The sequence below is a fragment of the Haliotis asinina genome, chromosome 15 (assembly GCF_037392515.1).
Source record: "Haliotis asinina isolate JCU_RB_2024 chromosome 15, JCU_Hal_asi_v2, whole genome shotgun sequence".
NCBI classification, from domain to species: Eukaryota; Metazoa; Mollusca; class Gastropoda; order Lepetellida; family Haliotidae; genus Haliotis; species Haliotis asinina.
In genome coordinates, this window is record NC_090294.1 from 44088805 (window position 1) to 44110370 (window position 21566).

The 21566-nt window shown below is 37.0% G+C and overlaps 1 protein-coding gene across 2 annotated transcripts in view; it reads right to left on the reverse strand.

Moving 5' to 3' along the window:
• LOC137265586 (phosphatidylinositide phosphatase SAC2-like) overlaps positions 1-21566 on the reverse strand; it is a 345091-nt gene that overhangs the window by 286475 nt on the left and 37050 nt on the right. For both annotated transcript variants that reach the window (XM_067801010.1, XM_067801009.1), the window contains exon 3: positions 3891-4027. In XM_067801010.1, coding sequence (XP_067657111.1) covers positions 3891-4027 — 137 coding nt within the window. The remainder of the gene's footprint in view (positions 1-3890; positions 4028-21566) is intronic.

Consider the following 21566-nt stretch of genomic DNA (forward strand, 5'->3'; position numbering starts at 1 on the left):
AAATTGCTCCTGTCTCTCTCATCATAAGGACTGAATTATAATATATTATTTATACTAGAGTTTAAAAAGAGGGGGGTGGGGGCGGGGGGGTGGAGGGGGCTTGCATTATAATCGTCTAGATTTTTTGCCAATACATTGCTTGTGCTTACTGACTATTACAAGGAAAGTATCAATAGGTGTGTAAGTAACATGGAACACATAGAGATTTGTAGTTTGTCACTTTGTTCATCTTAACTTATCGCTGCAAACATACACCATCATTCATACACATACATACTGCATGATACATTTATCATTACTCGATGCTAAACAAAGCTTCCCGTCATGTGAAGGGATAAAATATCCCGAATGTAACGCACTATATCTCAGTTACTCATTATATTGGCTGAAACTTTGACCAATCGTATCGTGAGAACCTGTCACATAGGAAGGGCAAGGTGATGGGGCGTGGCCTAAATTTCTGAAGAGCACGTTTGGACACTCAAAGTGATAGGGTAGAGATTGATTATTGGCTTTATCGTTGACCAATGGCTATGATGTGTTACGGCTGCATCAACTATCATGCAACAATTTGTGTATTGTAAACATAACATCAGTTACTGTAATGATGTATGAAAGAAACACATAAGACATATGGGAGTAGAGTGACACTATGATGAGTGTATTCGTTCTCAGATGGTGAACACACATGTCTTAGTATTTTGGACATGTAAAAGAATAACCACTGAAATGCAACAATTGAAAAGAACGAGTGAATTTAGTTTTACAGCGATTTTAGCTATATTCCAGCAGTATCGCGCAGGCTTCACACCTTGTGCCCAACAACTGACAAGAATGGTATACCGTACCATTTGTACAACACAGCTTGTGCATAAAGCATCATTGTCTTTGAAACAAGTCTTCATTGTAGGCCTCAAAACAGTCAACGCACAAAAGCACATCACAGCTTGAACATCTGCATTTGATGTCTCGACGTGTGCCAGTCCGTTTCATTGTATGTAAGACATACTTAAACCAAATGATGTCCCTCTCATATCATTGTGAGAGATTAAATTGTTCAAAACATCTATGTCAATGGCAGTAAAGACGAATTTACGCACATGCATAATAATCTATGAAAGAAGCGTTTTTGCTGATACATTGCTAGTGTATACTGAATATTTTAAGGAAAGTACTAATAAGCTAGTCTGTGAGTTACATATAACAGATTCAGTTTGTCGCTTTGGTTCATCTAGATTTAACGCAGAAAATATACGAACATACATGCATACATATTGTATAATGCTATTCCTTGCACATACATAAGACAAAGGGTCATGGGATGGGCGTCATCAACGTTCCCGAATAGGACATTTTGTATCTTAACTGTTCAATATAGTCCCTGATTTATTATCTATGACCAATCGTATCATGAGGTACCTGTCACATTGGAAATGACAGGTGATGGGGTGTGGGCTAAATTTCTGAAGAGTACGTTCGGTCACTAGACAGCTTGGATACAGATTGACTATTGGTTAGATCGTTGACCAATCGATATGCTAGATTTCGGCTTATCAACTCTAGCTATCATGAAAAACTTTGTGTATCGTGAACATACATAAATGTAAGGATGCCTGAAATGTACACGTAGGACTAACAAGCACTTTGACGAGTTTATTTTTTTTCTTAGCGCTCAAAGCGCTACAATCCGATTATTTTTACCCCGGATAACCCAATCCAATCATTGAGTAGAGATAGTATTTATTGGCGTATACTTTTTGCGCACACTACTTGTACATCAAACATAATGGCTTGCTGAACATTTCAATATAATCTGTACATTGTTATGAATAAATATCATAATTCAAGTACATGTATTACAGAATTCAAAAAAGTAACACGATACTGATTTATTGTGATGTATACACTTGTAGTTGAATCTCCCCAAATATTTATGAAGATAGGCATACCTATATTTGTTTTGAAAGCAAACGAGGTTCAGAAGATTGGCAATGGGCGTGACTCCACAAAACAGGTTGTCCAATGATGTAACAGCGCATAAGTTTGTTTTACACTTGTCACAGGACAAAGGTTTACCTGGACATGCATTCGACCAGAGGCTGTTATTTTGAGGTTGAAAGAGGTGTTCATATATTTAGTGTTGTCTGATTGAATGATTATACGCATCAATTCCGTAACTGATTTCCGTATTCTCCTCCTTTTATTGACGATGGATCTGATACACGTGATCATTACACAGGATAAGATAATTACAGAGATCAAGTACAAACGTTTCTTACACAATACTCATGTAAATTGCATTGAAAAATCACATTTCAAATAAGCATGAAACAGCTTGAACAAAATACCCCAGTTACCTTTGTATGGTGTATGTGTACTATATATGTATATTATGAGTAGATGCAATAGTTATCACTTCATATTCGATTATGTATTATTGTCAACTTTAAAATTCAATAGTCGCAAATGAATTAGGTCTAAATTAGTAACTTGGTTTATTTCAAATCTACACGAACATGAGTGTAATACAGTAGTGCTATTTATGTCTACGATTCATTATATGAACTATTTCAGTGAATGAATAAATGATTTAATTTAGAAGAAGGTTCCGTAACCTTGTCACCGTTAATTCAATCAATGTGCAAACATAGTATCTTAGTATTCACTCCCAATGACGAGTAACAAACACGTACCTCCTGTAACAACATCTCACAATCCCTTTTCTCTCAGACATGTGTTCATTTGCCTGTATAAGCCCCCGACATTGCAAGCAATTGTTATCAAAACACATTAATAGTTCTTCTGATTAACACAGAAAGTAATCTCTCTCGTAAGAAAGTCTAATCTATGATCTTTACTGCTAAATTGAATGAAATTAAAGGTAATGTACGCATATATAATGTAAAAACCCCAATACGCGGCTCTCGCTGAATGAGAGGTGCTTTTCATAACCCCCAATATGCGGCTCTCGCTGAATAAGAGGTGCTTTTTATTACCCCCAATATGCGGCTCTCGCTGTGAGAAGCTAAGTAATTTGCCGCATATATGCGGCTCTCGGCCTTAATGAGTTAACTAAGTTTCTGCCGGGACCACCACTAAGGTCCGAATTGTAAAGAAAACCAATTTACTCAAGGTCTGAATTTGACAGATTCCACTGTATTTACACACTGCTGCCATACTGCTGGAATATTGCTGAGTGTGGCCTAAAACTAAAACTCACACGCTCACCCAAATAATGTCTTGGTAGCATTATAGTAATTAAATGGTAGTTGTTTTGTGTGAAAAAATAATCACAGTTTGTTTCTTTCTTGATCAGAACCTGGCACTTGATTGATGTCTACTTCGACTGAAACAATCTTTGTTAGAAAAAAATATGTAATAAACATAAAATGTCATTGTACACGCTGCACTCAAAGATGCCATGGAAGGAGAGATGTTCTATACAAACATCTGCCTATACTTAAGCAATATCTTGAATTCCTAGGTCATTTCACTGACTCTATTTCAAGGACAGTCAGAGACAGTCAAGGACAGGTTATGTGGACATTTTCTCCAATATTTTTCAACTTTTTTTGATACCTGAATCACACACCTACGTAAATTCTACCAAGGCAGAAATAACACTGTATGAAACACAATATACTTATACAATACACTATATGACCCAAATCAATAAAAGAACAAGGACAACCAACTATTGAATGTTTTTATTGTCAGCAATATTTTTGTTTCTTTGAATGTTAACAGTTTTACTGAAAATCCTGATACTTTGGTGCATGTGGATTTTACTTCTGACAAACATCCACAGCTCTGGTGCATATCTTACCTCAAGGTCCACAGCTCTGGTGCATATCTTACCTCAAGGTCCACAGCTCTGGTGCATATCTTACCTCAAGGTCAAGGTCGGTGGGGTCAGAGTTTGACAGAGACAGCACTGCGATCTTGTTGATCTTATATATGTTGTGTTCCTTGGCCAAGGTCCCCACTAGGGTGTGCTGTCGGATCAACAACAGCTTCCACTCCGACTCTGGAACAAGAGTGACAACTTTTACAATCTGATGGATGTACAGAAAGTTACTTATACAATACAATTCAGCATTGCACTGGCATTATTTTAGCAGACTATACAGATATCAAATCCAACAGAATCAATGCTAGTGCCACACACCATCAAGATTAAATTTCTGATCTAAATTACATGTAACCAGCAACACACAGTGCTGAATGAGATGAGTCTGAAAATCCAGAGAAGAAGCAATTACTTCTTCATCACTCCTCGACACAAAACGGAAATCCTCTGCTACACTCACCAGACTTGTGTCCTGAATCACACTGAATCAGTTAGAGCCAGATAGCATGTAGTTGTTTGATAGCTACAGATCAATACTGATCATACTTTTGATTTCAGATTTATTAAAGTCTTAATTACCTGCTTTACATGTTATTTTGACTAGACACAATGGTACAATCACAAAATGAAATTAAAATCATTAAAATTTATATGTCTGTGTGATGCATGAGTAAGTCTTATTTTGTGTCATGTTCAAAATAACCATGTCCTTTCTATGTGTAATTCTTTCAATTGACAGTGCTTTCTTTCTTGCTGACACTTTGTATCACCGGATGCAAGCACAATGATCACAATGACTCACTGGAACCATGAACATAATCACAATGACTCACTGGAACCAAGAACATTGTCACAATGACTCACTGGAACCAAGAACATTGTCACAATGACTCACTGGAACCAAGAATAATAGTCACACTGATCCATTGAAATAAAGAACATCGATCACATTGAATCAACCAAACAAAAACATTGGCCACAATGAGTCTCTGGAACAAAAAACATTGGTCACACTGAATTTGCCTCTGACCAAGAACATTGGTTACCCGGAATCACTGGAACCAAGAACATTGGCCATCCTGAGACACTAGAACCAAGAGCACTGGTCACACTGAATCACCTCTCACCAGTAACAGAAATTCCTCTGTATTTTACTGAAGCACATACACTGAGTGTGACCTCCCACATTTCAATCTAAATTGCCCTTACAATGTCACACAATAATGCCCTTACAATGTCACACAATAATGCCCTTACAATGTCACACAATAATGCCCTTACAATGTCACACAATAATGCCCTTACAATGTCACACAATAATGCCCTTACAATGTCACACAATAATGCCCTTACAATGTTCTGCTTCCAATTACAATGAGTCAATAAACTTTTTACAAAGTTATTTCTGCAAAATGAAAGATTGTATGGAACACCAGTTTTGAACTCTCACTCAAAATACTGTTTTCCTTCACATTCTTGTGTGAAAGTAATCCTATTTCAAAATAATTACACAAAGGCTGACCTGCATCATAGCTGGTGAGTTCCACGTAGTTCAATGACGCCATTTATTATAAAAAATATGACAGCTAAATTTATTTGATATCTTGCGCATGCATTCTATGAAAGAAATCATTAACCCTCAAACGTTAGGAAGAATGATTTAATCTAAAATCAACTTATACAACCATCCATCACTAGTTCTGTTGCTTAATGCATAAGTGAGGGAGTGGGGTTTAAGTCTGCTTTGGCCAATATTTCAGTCATAACAGGGTGTGCCAGACTTACACAGAAGAAAAGCTCAATGTGACACCAACCAAAGACCATTTGTCACAGCCAAACTTAGAAATATAATTAGCATTAACTTGAATTTAAAACCAAAGTCACAGGTTTCATGCATGGCAAGGGACACCACTCTGCACAGACAACTGCACCTGGAACAAGAATGACCCATGTCCCTATAACTGTTATTGGAAAATGGAGCTGAATTGAGTCAAGGTTTAGCCTAGTTTCTTGTAGTCAATTTTCCTCTTTTCATCGGCACAGGGCAGATTCTATCACAGGTAATGCAACACTGATGGACTGATCAGCTGCTTCTTTGACCCCCATCTGCCATGCGTGGGTATATTGATGATGACGGCAGTGACCGGAGATGCACCAGCCACTCCATCAAACCATACAGATGCGAGGAGTAAGTCAGCACAGCCAAGACACAGCATTCCTCACAGATTAGTCCTGTAATCAGTCATTTCAAGCCTGACAAACTTGGTAAACAGGTCTTTCTAACTTTCCAGATCACTACTCCCTTCCTGGTGTACTAACTACACATGATGTCTTTATGTCTTCTAGCCACATTTAGAAGCTGTCATACACGTCCAAGATTTTTTTATGGATTTAAGCTTCTTTATTCTTTCCTACACAATGTTTCAGGATCATTACAGATCCCTTCATCAAGACAAGTGACAGTTCACACTGTGACATCAACACTATGATGTCATAACAGCATTATGATGTCGCAATGCATGCGACATCACAATCCACAAGGAAGATTAAAGTATAACTGAAGTTGAAAACTCGAACCGTTAATTACATAATGATGATTAATTCATACTACATAAGAGTTGAAACATGAATTGTTAATACATAATGATTGCTGCTCACACAATGATTGCTGCTCACACAATGATTGCTGCTCACACAATGATTGCTAATTACACAATCATTACTTGATAGTGCGCTTTTCAAAATGAATAGTCAAAAGGCTTCACAATTATCAAAAATACACCAAAAGTTAATCAAGAGATCCCACATACTTGGCAGGTAGACACCTTGATCACCATTCATTTTGTAAAGCCTACAAATGATCCAGATGTAAGGGTGTTTGCTTTGTAGACTTATGTAGCAAGTTACTTACGTAGCAAGTTACTTACGTAGCAAGTTACGTATGTAGCAAGTTACTTACGCAGCAAGTTACTTACATAGCAAGTTACTTACGTAGCAAGTTACTTACGTAGCAAGTTACTTATGTAGCAAGTTACTTATGTAGCAAGTTACTTATGTAGTGAACATAATCTGTTATTTTATTATAACCGATAAAAGAAACATAAAATAATAACAACTAATTCAATCTGAATTTTGCCTGGCTTGGCAAATTATTTCCCAATTCTATCATACAATATGTGATCCACAAATATTCAACGAAACCAATATCAGGCAAATTTGATACAAGCAATATTGGGTAACGAGTACACATATTGGCTAATGAGCACGAAACCAGTCAATAACTTGAATGACAAGTATTTAGAAGCTGGAGTTCTAACGAAAGATAATGATACATGGATGAGCTCCAATAAAGAAGTTGTTCATCCATATATTGATATCCTTCTTAAACAAGTTAGTATTTCATGCATTTTTCATGATATTCATTGAAACAAGAACAAAATCAATTCTATGATATGTTTTGAACATGCTGATGTAACTTAATTAAACAGGACAATTTATATGCTGAAGTGATAACTATTATCCTGCCAGACTTGGATATATTCCATTTTGTATATCTCACCTTTATAACTAACACACGTTAGTAGAAACAGTCTTGTCTTGAATGCATGAAAATGCAGTGATCATAAATAAGAATTAACCCTTTAACCATTTGAATTAAAGATATAAAGTGAAATGGGGTTTCATGTCGTACTTGACAATACTTTCCTCATTATGAAAACGTGCATGCATGTGTATGTATGGCTACTTGTACTAGCCCAGACTTCAGCTGTTCTTACAGTACTGGCTCACTGAGATACCATGCCATCACCATGCACGAACACCCCACTCAGATAGAGTATGCTGACTCCAAGCTGACCAATCCTTGTTGTACCCATTAATGCTGAGTGAGCGCCACGCTGGGTCACCAACAAGTACCATATTTTAACGCCTTTTGTATGATGTGGCCAGGGATCAAACCTGCGACCCAATCCACCCTCCAGGAGGACGCTCTAACCAATACACTATGAAGGTGGTCGAATTAAAGATATTAGATTCCATTCACCAAATATGTGTGTGTGACTCATCGCAACAATGCTTCGTCACCAGTCTAAAAGCCCTTGTACTCTTGTGCACATACCATCCACAGCATCAAACTATTAAACATTGTCTGAAAAACACTGCAAAGTTCAGGCATAAGACGTCTGGGCACCGACTGCTCCATAAAAAAATCCACATTTCCAAGCATCCCAAAAACCCAGCGTAAAACCATGCCTCAATCAGGCAGTAAATAAATAGATCACCATGACAACAGGAAGATGAGACATCTGAGACCAGCAAGTAGACCAATGCCTACATGAACACATCTGCCAGTTAACGATGTTACCAGCGCTTGATCGGCCCCTTTGCACCTACGGGAAACACCTAGGTGCTTTCACATGCTCAAGCTGTCTCAATATGAAGTGGACACATCCAAATCAACATCCCCTGGGACTACTAGCAATCAAGCTATTGTCTTCAAACTGAATTAGTACATATTTACACGCTCTACAATGTGTAACAAAGTTGACATCCCAGTCTCTAGAGAATAAATTAAAAAAGTAGTCCAATCATAGTGCAGATTACGACATTCTGAATTAAGCTGGGCTCAGTTTGGATTTTATTTCTGTTTCATAAATATATATTTTTAAGTGTGTAAACACATTTCTGGGACTAAATGTTAATCCGCTTAAAACGAAGCAAGATGTGGTGCATCTGAGCAGATGTGAGTTTTGTTTAACAACCTTATAGTTATGCATACATCATGGTTACATCACAGCATCTTAGCTCGTGGGAGTTGCAGTTGAAGATTCACCAAGCAGGTCCTACTGACTCAACTAAGAACACACGACATTGATGATGGAGATTTGGTCATTAACGTCAAGGCTTCTGTACACCCCGCAATTGTTCTAGACAGCCTAATGAGGCAACAGACAGACAGACTTTCTTGGATCTCCCTGTAAGCAGACCCTTTCACAAGGCTGTAAGGAACAATGCTGCTGTAATCAACAGACATTGATGACACTACGGAAACTTGTCAGACAGCATAATCCATCATGGACACATGACTGAGTCATTATAAATTTCAATCTAAGTAAATTTGTTCTGAAGTAACTGTGAGTTTAGTCAACTGGACATTTCTGGATCATAATCCATATGAGCAGTCTTTACTAAAACTCTGGAGCCTCTTTGTCTGAACACTGATGTCAGCATTGTAGTGTTAATACACATTCTACCATGACTTCAGTAAATACTGGATTGTGATTGGTTCATCAAAGTCATTCAGAGGTATATAATCACGTTATATACCTCTGATTTTCCTACACAGTATGATTATCTCCTAATTCTACAGCTTAGCTTAGCACATTAAATGGACTGGACTTTGGAATTCAAGTCGATTCTTTTGTATATATGTTACAGTCAGATTGCGAAATCAGTTGTTTCATGAAATGACTACGAGGTTCAGCTAGTTTGTGTCATTTTGTGTAAGGGCAATTAATATACTCCAGTCATTTAAAGAAATATAACTTTATAACTTTATCTACAAAAGTGGATCACAACTTCCACATCACATATTGTCATTAACAGTTAAAACTATTCTGGCAGCGACTGTTGCACTTCAGCTTGGCTTTGAAGCATTTACACTTGTTTGATTGACATTTGCTGTGTCCAAAGAAGCCACACCTTACAAATCCCTGGCCACCACACATAAGTGAAACAAAACACCCACATGAGCTTTTCAAAGGCATTGTTTTTCAAATTCCCACTTTCACAGACGCTCGAAGCATAGATTTATAACACAAATATTGTTAGATAATTCAGTTTAGAGTCTCTGAGAACAGATACTGTGTTCAACAAACTGCACTGTGAAGTCAAATTTTTGCTCCCATCTCATAGGAAATCTTAACATTGGGATTTTATTTTTTGCATGTGGAAAATTTTCTTTCATTATTCTTGAAACTAAACAACTGGCAGATCGATAAAACATGAAATAATTTTGCCTAGCCAAAGTGGATAAAAAGTTAGTGTCGCAAGATGGGGAAATGATGAGTGGACAAAGCAAAAATATGACGCATGCAACCTTAATGACCAGGACCTGGTTGTATCAAGATGTAATTATGTTATCATCGATTAAACACTAATCACTGATTAAATTCTTAAAGTTCGATTAGTTAATGAAGTGTTTAAATACGGTTGTATAAACCCTTATTTAACCATGTATTCCTCTAATGAAGGTCTCATTAGGAAATCCCCCAATTATTAGCCATGATGCATTGTGGCTAAACACTAATCTGTCGTCTGTATGATGGCTGTTGTCAGAAATCATAGTAAAAATTTTGAAAGTGAAATACAACTTCTAACAGACCTAGTTGAAGATCACATCGGTGTGTTAAACAGCAAACTGACTAACTCCATTTCTAATGACAAAAAGAAGGAGATATCGGACAAAATAACGGCTGAGATCAATAGCCCTGGGGTAAGCAATAGAACACTCAAGGAAATCAAGCCAAAATGGGACAAGATGTTTCAAATGCAAAATAAAAAGAGTTTTTGGATAGGTAGTTGATGGAACGTTATGGTGTCTGCCATGTTGATACAGCTAATGATGAGTTAATGATACCCCAAACCTTCATTAGCTTAATGATGGATTAATGAAGGGATTCATTTATTAAGGACTTCGTGCGACTGGATATAATCAATGATTAACTACCCAACTGTACTTACATTTTACATCCAAGACTGTAACTGACAGATGTCTGCTGCCGGGGTCGGCTTATGCACGAAACATACCATTTTGAAACTGGTTTTAGGGGTCAAGTTAGGGGGTCGGCTTATCTATGGTGTCGACTTAGAGACAGTAATATGCGGTAATCATAGTATAAATATGATTAAAGCTTTATTAAAGTTTGATACAGACGGTTTCACGTAATGATGCCTCAGCGACTCTTGCCTTTCCATTTTTCATGAATACAATCTGAGAAATCTTTTCCTCATGACATAAATAGATAAATAATTAAAGAAAAAGGTTTCAGTGACCTTGAAACATAGGTTAAGGTCACTACAATCATCCACTGTCAGTGAACTCTTGAAGATTTCCAGTGTGTGTTGAACTATCTCACAAACAGCAAACACTTATTATGACCTTGAAAATAGGTCAAGGACACTATTATCTGGTTTGCAAACAGCTCTCAGACAAGTTGGGAAGAAATCTGATCAATTTCATTTCAAATCTTCAAGACATATTGTTCAGTACTACTCATCAACTAAACAAATTAGGTCAAGGTCACAACTGTCAACAGAGGTCAGCAAACAGCCTTAAAATTTTTTAGCCCAAATCAATGTTTATGGAGACATCTTGCAAATAACAACTTTAGCCACACTGACACAGAACCTTATGGGAAGAATCACATCTGAGCTGGCTTGACAGCAGTTGGTAACAACTCACTTTGACCCTAGGAGTTAGTTTGTCCCAACGAAGGCATGGAGGCCTTTCCATGTTACTCTCCATGAGGGCATGGTGGGCGAGCTGGCTAAAGTGCCAGGCTAGTGATCCAGCGAGATTGAGGTGTAGGGACCAAGCCCTCCTGTGACTGTGTGTAAAACCTTGGAATCAACTTTGTGTGCAGACTCTCTCAGTGTTGTCACAACCGCTAGTGTACAGTACACAACTGCGTGTATTTAAAATAACCCACGAATCCGTTGGTATATGACCACATGGTGGCCACATGAATACATGCAAACACCCATATGCCAGTACAGTGATGTGCAGTAACCTTTAACAAAGGACTGTGACTATGTGTCCCAGTCCACCCAGCTGTGAATGGGTACTTCGTTAGGATTGGAAAGCAATATGAACTTGGTGCACCAAGTGGCTACAGGAGTTGTATACTCCCCAGGGAGTTGAGATTGATAATACTATGTGCCGTTGAGATTGACATCCAGCGGAAAAGGGAAAATTACCAGTGCCTCGAGTATGTACAAGTTGCAAGGATATGTGCTATACAAATACCCACTATAATAATATGGTTTGAATATTTCAAATATGCATAATAAAAACCTTCTCACTTATTCAGGTCCTGCAAGTATTAAGCACATTTAATTTATCACTAAGGAAAATGATAAGACAGAGATTCTGATCATCTGTGTCAGTCCTTATCATGCTTCTGCCCGAATTTACAATGCCAGTGCAATCTATTATGTTTACTCATTTCAAACAAACAGGAAAAATCCAGAAAACAAACGTACCAGAGATTTCCTGTGCTCAACACAAATGACATTTCTGTTTGCTTTTACTTTAAATTGTAAAATTCATATCTACATTCCTTACAGAATACCACATGACAATTCAAATCACCTAGTGTTATCCAAGGAGCTTGACAGATAACTATACCGAGAACAGCAAGTTAAGTGCCAGCCTATTTCAAAACTAAGATGTGTGGCTGTGGAAACGTTAAACTAAAATTATTGGGAAGACCAATCCATATTTAGAGAAGGTTCATCTGGTAACTGATTTAGGGATATCATAAGCATTTTTATTTACAATTAAAGGAAATATTGTTAAAGATATGATGGAACTGCTTTTTAAAACAAACCAACTGTTCCTATTCTGCTTATACAACACTATCAAACATAGGTTTCACATGTCAACATGACAATCATGTGACCAAACACTATCAAACATAGGTTTCACATGTCAACATGACAATCATGTGACCAAACACTATCAAACATAGGTTTCACATGTCAACATGACAATCATGTGACCACTGTGACAATCATTTCTTATTTTCACTTTTCAAAAGATAGTAACCTTTTTGAAGAAAACAAAATGCATGTTTTCCAAAGTCCATATATCCTGTTTTAATAAAAAGATAATTTCAATAATGGTTTAGTTTTTAATCTAAAAGCACTAAACCATTCATGATATTGTTTTATGAAAATTTCCTATGAGACAACCTATATTGACAAATATACTAGATGGTCCTAACTTCACAATGATAAATATTCACAGGATATTTGTGAAGCAATCAACTCGTAACTGTTCAAACATTCATCCCAGTAATTGGATATAATATCTTGTCTTGTACACTAACAGTCGACCAAATGATAGCTGTGTTGTCCTTAGAGTTCACTACAATAGTATTTGAATCTTAGCTAATTTCCCCTATATATTACTATTAGGGCAATGAAAAAACGTTTGACTTTCAGTCTCAATTTCACTGTCCATCATCTCAAAGATTTACAGATATACTATACTGAAACAAAATAAAAACACAAAACAATCTTTAACCACTGGTCAGATTGTCACTGGCTACTGATTGTTTTTGATTTCATTGTGTTTCAGTATAGTTATAGTATAATTATATAGTATAGTTAAAATGTATCATCATGTTAGCAATATTGTACAGTCATACTAACATTCTATTGACAAATATCACCAATCCAGCCTGGCTCTTATCATCAACCATATTCTTGTGAAAACAAAAAAAATTTATAATAAATTTCTAAAAATTAATCTTCAGCCAAAAAACAAAAACTCCCAAATCAAATATTAGCATAAGTGTTGAAGAAAATCAGTGCCTCCCGATTCCATTTTCTACCTGTTTATATTTCACACATTAAAGCAAGCAACTTTTCCAAACACATAACAGGCAATAGAGTATTGAACCTTCATATATTCTCACCCACTGGCAACATCTGACAGTCAGACCAAGAAAGACAATCAATGACTCCCTACGGAAAGTTACCTACCGTAACTCAATTCTGGCCAATTTGGCCATTTTCTTGCACTTAGCAAGGGATGTCCACTGACAGGATAAACACAGGCGATATTGATCAGGATATTTCTGATATCAAACTACTCGGCTAGATGGCATCAATATTCGTCTATAAATACTGCGTGATGGTTTTATTAGTTGGATTTGGAGGAAGGCCACTTTTTCTTGTGTCATCTTTGTGTACACAAACGCAATGTGTCTGGCAGAATGAACATCTGATTAATACTTGCTAAGTTGGTAGAAACTTCTAGAAACGGATGATGAAGATATCTCTGAGATACCAAGTCTCAGTCATGGTGCAAATGCGCTCTAGATTAGCAATATTTCTTTGCCAAACCAAGATGACTTTAAAAAAGCCACATGTGATTAGAATACCATAGTTCCTCTCATCGATGCCCAGCGTTTATTTCAGATTTGTTAGCTGAATGTTTAACCCCACATTCAGCATTATTCCAACTACATAGTGGCCATCGGTAAATGACGGAGTCAGACAATCTGTCCATGAACAGCATCACAAGCATCATGTTGAGATCGGGTGAAGTTGAAGTCAAGCAAGTCTCACAACCAGATTCACGATAATCACCTCATACAACAAGCATGGGTTTGCTGACAACCAATTCTAACGTGGATCTTCATGGATCTTTAATGGCAGAACCTGGTTTTGAACTTGGCTATCAATACTAAAGGCATATAATTCTTAATGGCACAGTGCAGTCACGAATATCCAATATCCCAAAAGTAAACAATGTTTTCCATCACACCAAAGACTACTGACTTCAACTTAAACACAATGGTTCATTGACACTTGTCAAAATTGGAAGAAAACAAATTTTAGCATTTGGATTACATTTTTCTGGTTATAACTGCCTCAAAAGTCTTCAGCAATGATAAGTTTAAAAATGACTACCAAATAAACTAACATAACCTGTGTTTCACTGGTGGAAAAGATAACTGCAGGCTGTGAGAGCTATCTCTCTTATATCATCAGTCCAATCAGCTTTTAGTTTGCATTTTATGACCTTGAATCCAGCTGCTCACAAGTGTTTGGATCTGAGAAGAGAAAGCATATGAAGGGGAAGAGGCTCACTGAATTATTTTCGTAAAATGTGTAAAACTGATAATCAGAACATGACTAAAGATGATAAAGAGGACAACTGATGTTTGCTGATGTTTAAATTTATTGTTTTCTAAAGAAGTGCAACTGATGTGCTGTGATGAAAAGTATGACTGTTTTCTTGAACATGTTATGATATGAGGGAAGAGCATTTCAACTCCGAAAGGAGTCTTTGAAGAATGATTAAGTATAATAAGAAAAGGAGACATCACATTATATGAATATACACCTTGATACTGAAGGCATTGAAAAGGTAACATTTACATAGTTTTATGTTTTTATTTAAAAATCATTTGTCTTATTCCTGGTTTCATCTAATGTCCATGATTGCAAAGAAGAAAGGAGTTATCACAGTCCATTTTTCAAGTATCTGAAATGAACACTTATATAAGAAGCCAATTCTCAAACACATGCAAATGTCTCACTGACACCATAAACAGAAGCCATGCCTCTAATAAGCACCTACTAATAAGATAACTGTTTCCTATGTTATACAGCATGGATTGTGATTTGTTGATGATTATAGACTGTTTCCTGCAAATGTGTCCTTGACTTAGCAGTGCTGACACAGTGCCATCACTTCTGGCAGTAAATAGCACAAATGGTAGACTCCTTATCCAGGAATCCAGAACAATTGCTGTCAAATAGCCTGAAATATCCTTCCTTCCATGATGGGCACCCAGGGGTTAAAAAAGTCCCATCGCCCAATGCCTGGGACAAGTCAGTTTTCATTTTGGGCAATCATATTATGATATCTTACTTGTCTGTGGGCTACTAGATAATTTCCACTTATGATTTCATGTTGCAAATAAATCAGGGAATTTCTGTTTAAAATGCAGCCATTACATTTTGCAATGATAATAAAGCAGGATTATCTTCCTTTGTTATTTATCTTATTTACCTTTCTTAAATCGATAAATAATTAATAAACATTAACATCAAATAGAATGGGTTACAGGATATAGGATATCTATATAGCGCACATATCCACGCACTAGTGCATGCTCAAGGCGCTGGTATTTTCCTCCTCCATCACTGGATGTCAATCTCAACAGCACATCGTATCATCAATGTTGATCGATTTTTTCACAATTACATCAACATAATTATGTCATAAGATCAGGGCAAGTGGAAAATTAGTCAGGACATGTTACTTTCTTAAAATCACTTGCCCTGTTGAACAAGGCCAGGGATCTTACAGAGGATATATGTTAGTCAGGCTGGAACAAAGACACTCAATTGTTTTAAAGGAATGTTGAAAGTTCACAAAATGATAGTCCTGTCATGTTTAATCCCTTCCTTCAAACACACCACTGTCTCAGCCATCCCAGTAAAGTCCAATATACAGTCAGTAAACATACTAACACATGCAAGCAAGTAGAATATTGAGTCCTTTAGGAAATGGGCACAAATCATTGAGCACAGTGCCTCTCTACTATTGGAGTGGATGTTTCCCTGTCGTGGACAGCTCACTGGGTGAGTGTTGGCTTGCAGAAGCTACTTATATTCAAGGGGCTGTGCTGTTCATAATGAGCAGGATCAGCAGGAGATACGATTAATAGTGCTTCCTTCCTCTGGGACAACTTCACCATGGGTGTGGAATACGAAGTCCGTCCCTATCAGTCAGCCTTAAATTCATATCCAATATTATCTTCAATACCTTGTATCCAACATCTGCTATCCCTTTCAACATCTGATATCTTGCACATCTAATATCCTTGTTTAACACCTGATATTGATTTTATCATCTGATATCTCATCAACAGCATGTCAATATTTTAATGAATATCTTGTATCCAACATCTGCTATCCTTATTAACATCTGATATCTTTGTTTCACATCTGATATAATCAATATCATCTGATATCTCATGAATAGGGCGGTGGGGTAGCTTCGTGACTAAAGCAGCGAAGACCCGGGTTCGATTCCCCATATGGGTACAATATGTGAGACCAATTTCTGATGTCCTCAACTGTGATATTGCTGGAATTGATACAAGTGGTATAAAACCCAACTCACTCACTCACTCTCATAAACATCTCATATCAACATTGAAGAATCCCTTTTAACATCTGATATTGATTATATCATCTGATATCTCATTATTATCTGAATAATTCAATGAATATCCCACACCCAACATCTGCCATTCTTTTCAATACCTGCTACTGCCAGTGATGCCGCCTTCAACATTTGATACATTCTGAACATCTTACATTCCAGTCAATATCTGATATCTACTTCCTTTTCACTGGTAACAAGTGTACACTTGCAAAATAATTCCCTGTACCTCTCTTGGCCCAGAAGTTAGATCTACACAACATATTTGATAAAAAAGTGTTTTCAGGCTTTACTTGCTAATAAATCACATAAAAAAGAACACAATCACAAACTGAAATACTTTTAATAGATCCATATTTTAAGTGAGTGAGTGAGTAAGTTAATATTTAATGTCACATCGGCAATATTTCAGCCATATCGTGACGAGAACATTTTGATACTGAAATGAAATATGTATACATTATAAATACCTGTCGTCAAAGGACAGTAAAACAACTAGAATATCACAGTTACAATTAAAACTAGTGTGGAGAGTATAAACAAATACCACTATTTGGACAATACAATATAAAATATGGGCTGTAGATCACCAACAACTGAAGGTAGATCACCATACTAGGGACCATGGGGACTTACAGTACCTTAGCTACCTGCATGGACCCCAGATGGATTTACACCATCCCCCCAGCCATTGGCGATTATACTGAAATTTAGCCATTATTAAAAACAACAAATCTACTAAGGTTAAAAGTTTGGTCGTACTAAATTTGCATAGAATGTTTTGGGCTTACGTGCCCTTTCAGGAGGCCACATTTTAAGAACTCACACTGAGGTCAGTCAATACATACAATGACCTAGGATAAAAGTATGACCCTGGCACTAATAGAAAAATGCAGTGCATTAGACCATAAAAACTATCTGGAATCAATAACATTCTCTTCACCAGGTTAAGTGAGTTGTCTCCCCTTGTTAAGGTTATCTCCCCATGATGAAGCCTTTCCAAGACATTTCCATTAACGCTTTGTTCAATAATGCCAGCTTTCACATATTATGACCTGGCCTGACCTTAACACCATTAACTACAAGATTATTGCAGGGCATTAATCTTTGTGATTACCCTGAAGCTAAAATCAATGCTGTAAGTTACCTGCCAAGACATAGGACTTACATCTTCAGTCATTCAGGGGGAGATAATCTACTATCAGTGAAGCTCATAAGCTGCGCATGCAATCTTCCATGATGAATGAGGAATGTAACTGAGCCCAAATGCAGGTCAAAGTAGGTCAAAGTGACCTATGTATTTGCAATATCTTGACCGATGAAGAGCTGACAAATCAATCAGATGACTTGCTAATATGGTTGTCAATATGGCCGTCCAATTATCTTTGTTTATTACTTCCTTTCCTTGCATGTTTCTTTGAAAATGTGTTTATTACAGAATAGGCTTTGGAGCATAAATCATGTTGTTTACAATAGAGCAAGTGATTGTCAATATCATTCCCAGACGATTACAGAAAATAATGTTCTTGGGAGAGTGGGTTTGACGGCTGTTTCAGCATCGGGAATGTCTGAGTGAGCATCTGACAGGGTGAGTGAGGGTCTGAGTGTCTGAGTGAGCATCTGAGAGGGTGAGTGAGGGTCTGAGTGTCTCAGTGAGCATCTGAGAGGGTGAATGAGGGTTTGAGTGAGGAGCTAAATAAACAGTGACTGAGTGTTCTGTGGCTGAGTGTGAGTCTCAGTGTCTCAGTGGATGAATGAACGTCTGTGCAAGCATCTGAGCCTCTCAGAAGGTGAGAGTGAGTTGGTGACTGACTGTCAGAGCGACAGAGTTGTTGAGAGTGTTTGAGCATCTCAGTATGTGAGTTGGTGACTGGTGATCTGTCAGAGTGATGGAATTATTGAGAGTGTCTTTTTTCAAAAAAAGGTAAGAACAGCAATATCAAAATTAGGTCTATTTTGGATTCTGTCTATTACTGGTAGTTGCCTTTACAGTTAATCACAAAAATAGGTCAAGTGAGATGCCCAACATTCGAGTCCCTGAGGATCAAAGCTGGCCATGCCGTTCCAGAAGCATACCACCAGTGTCTGTTTTGCTAACGCACAGATGCCGATAAGTACGATGGCTATTTGTCACCTATGTCTGTCCTGCTATTTACAACCACTCGCTGCAATGTACCGGTCTGACAGTGTAGGGGCTCTTGTGCAGTTGTCATGTAAGCACTAATCAATGGTAATTGACATATCTAACATTGCAACTGACGCTCCAGCTGTGCACCAGAGTGCACTAAACATAGGCTTGCAATATGTATGCATATATGTATGTGTGTAAACCATTCCTAGTCACAACAAGCAAAAGCTGTTACTTAATGCTGACTTCATCAATATTGTTATAATCCCGAAGAGGAAGTAGTTGCCCATTGTAGAAGAAGAAGCAAATTTCTGAGGAAGACCATGCAAAAAGTAGTTCACTGAAGAAGTCCACTGAGGGAGTAATCCATATTAGAAGAGAAAGTAGTCCATTGAAGAAGAAGAAGAAGAAGAAGAAGAAGAAGAAGAAGAAGTTGTAAGTTTCAAAAGTAATAGTCTATTTCTGAAGAGGAATTAATAATAAGTCCATTTCAGAAGAGGAACAGTCCATTTCAGAAGAGGAAGAGTCCATTGCAGAACAGGTAGTCTAGTTTGAAGATGAATAAGTTGCCCATTGCAGGAGAAGTCAATACAAGAAATAGTTCATTGAAAAGAACTAAATTTTAGAAGATGTTCATTTCAGAAAAGGAAGAAGATGAAGTTGTACATTTCAGAGGAATAATTCATCTTCATAAAAAGTCCATTTTGTTGGCAATGTCTTCCATCCCCAATTCAAAGCCTTTTTAAAATTATTTCAACACGCATTTTTTCATGAAATGTTAGTTGACTTTAATAGAACTGGAATAAAAAGTGGACCAAATCATTTCTTGTGTAGAATTAATGGCTTAATTTGAAAAACGTTTTTCCCATTTTCTCATTTGGATTTTAGATTGGATTTTTGGTGAATTCAAATGAAAGTACATTTTTTTAAAGCATGTACGTGAGTAATTGCCAAACATCAGTATCTGGAGTTCTGACACAGGAGTGAAGAATATCCATCATGGCTACCGTATGTCTCTTGATGGTAGTTGTTGAGCATGTAATACTTGTCAGGCAATGTAACAATCTGCGATGGTTTTACAAATATTTGTATGTCTGTGTGATGTATAACACCACTCTCCAACACCATATTCCAGCTTTAGGCCAGTCAAAATCTATTTATTGTTTTACAGATAATCACCATTCCAAGTAATATTTCTTTCAAATACTAAAAGTGTTTTACTTCCGGCAATTTATGAAGTGTATTTGGGTACAAAAAAAAACAGTCTAAAAATAATTTCAAGTAAGTTTACATTTTTGGCCAATAAAAACATTAGAAATTCATTTTTGAGAGGGGAAATCATTTTTTTTTTTACTCTTAAAAATATATAAGAGGTAAATAAAAAAAACCCCAAATAAATGGCAAATTTTGCACATTGGCAGATTTATCTGGCTTGGAAAATGAATATTTCATATTCATATACACTATTGAAATTTATAGTTGGCAAATCAATAGATCAAGTAATAAAATGCAAAACTAATTTATGTTTTGAGAAACTAAGGCTGGGATAAAGTTTCAAAACTTTGCTTCCATTATTGAGTGGATGACGCATTACACTTTAAGCATGCTTTATCAAAGTGTGTTAGGGCAACTAATGGTTGATACTGCAAGCAGTCCAAATGCCTCTTGGGTATTATTTGACAAATACTAGCTGCTAGTTCACATGTAACAAATCCAAGCCAGCTCTAAATGCAAACACAGGGTGCTATAGTGAGTGAGTCTGGTTTTAAGCCGCTTTTAGTAATATTCCAGCAATATTAACTAGGGGGACGCCAGAAATGGGCTTCACACATTGTACCCATGTAGGGGAATGGAACCCGGATATTTGGCATGACGAGTGAATGGTGTAGCCACTAGGCTACCCCACCGACCTCATAGGGTGCTATAGAACTCTTATCTATGTCTCTTCTATGACACTGGATTCCCACCCCAAAGTGTTGCAAATAGTAGTGTCAAGGATCAAAGTTATGGTACGACAATGAAATTAGTTGTCAACTAAATACTTCCAATTATGATGGATCCTGAGAAAGATAATATGACACTAATCAAGGGTGAAGATTTAATTTCACATACCAGTTTCACATAATTGAACGGACAGACCAGAAAGAATCATTCATTTTCAAACAAACATTTTTCATCAGTACACAATAAGTGCGTCAAATTGCAAAGGTACTGAAATCAATCTTGTCCAGGCATTGTACAAAATCTACTGCGAAAGCGATATCTCATAGGAGATATCATCTGATCTCACACAAGGGATGTCTCTTGTGGAACACAGTTTAGGATGATAAATCCATTGGATTTGTTGGATTTGTTGACATGCTATGATGTCATGAACTTGATGACGTCACAAAGCTATGATATCACTGAACTGCAAATCTAATGCCACCGCTGTGTTCAAACTAATGAAGAATGATTTTGGATGATAAATAGAATCTCTTAATAGAGAAATCGTTGATAAAGGTAAAAACATCCTCGTCAAGCCTCGGATATTTGTTACTTTAGCAAATCACATTGATACCTTTCATATCAGTAGACATCCATGTTATACACCTATATATATCCTTGGGTGAGATTCT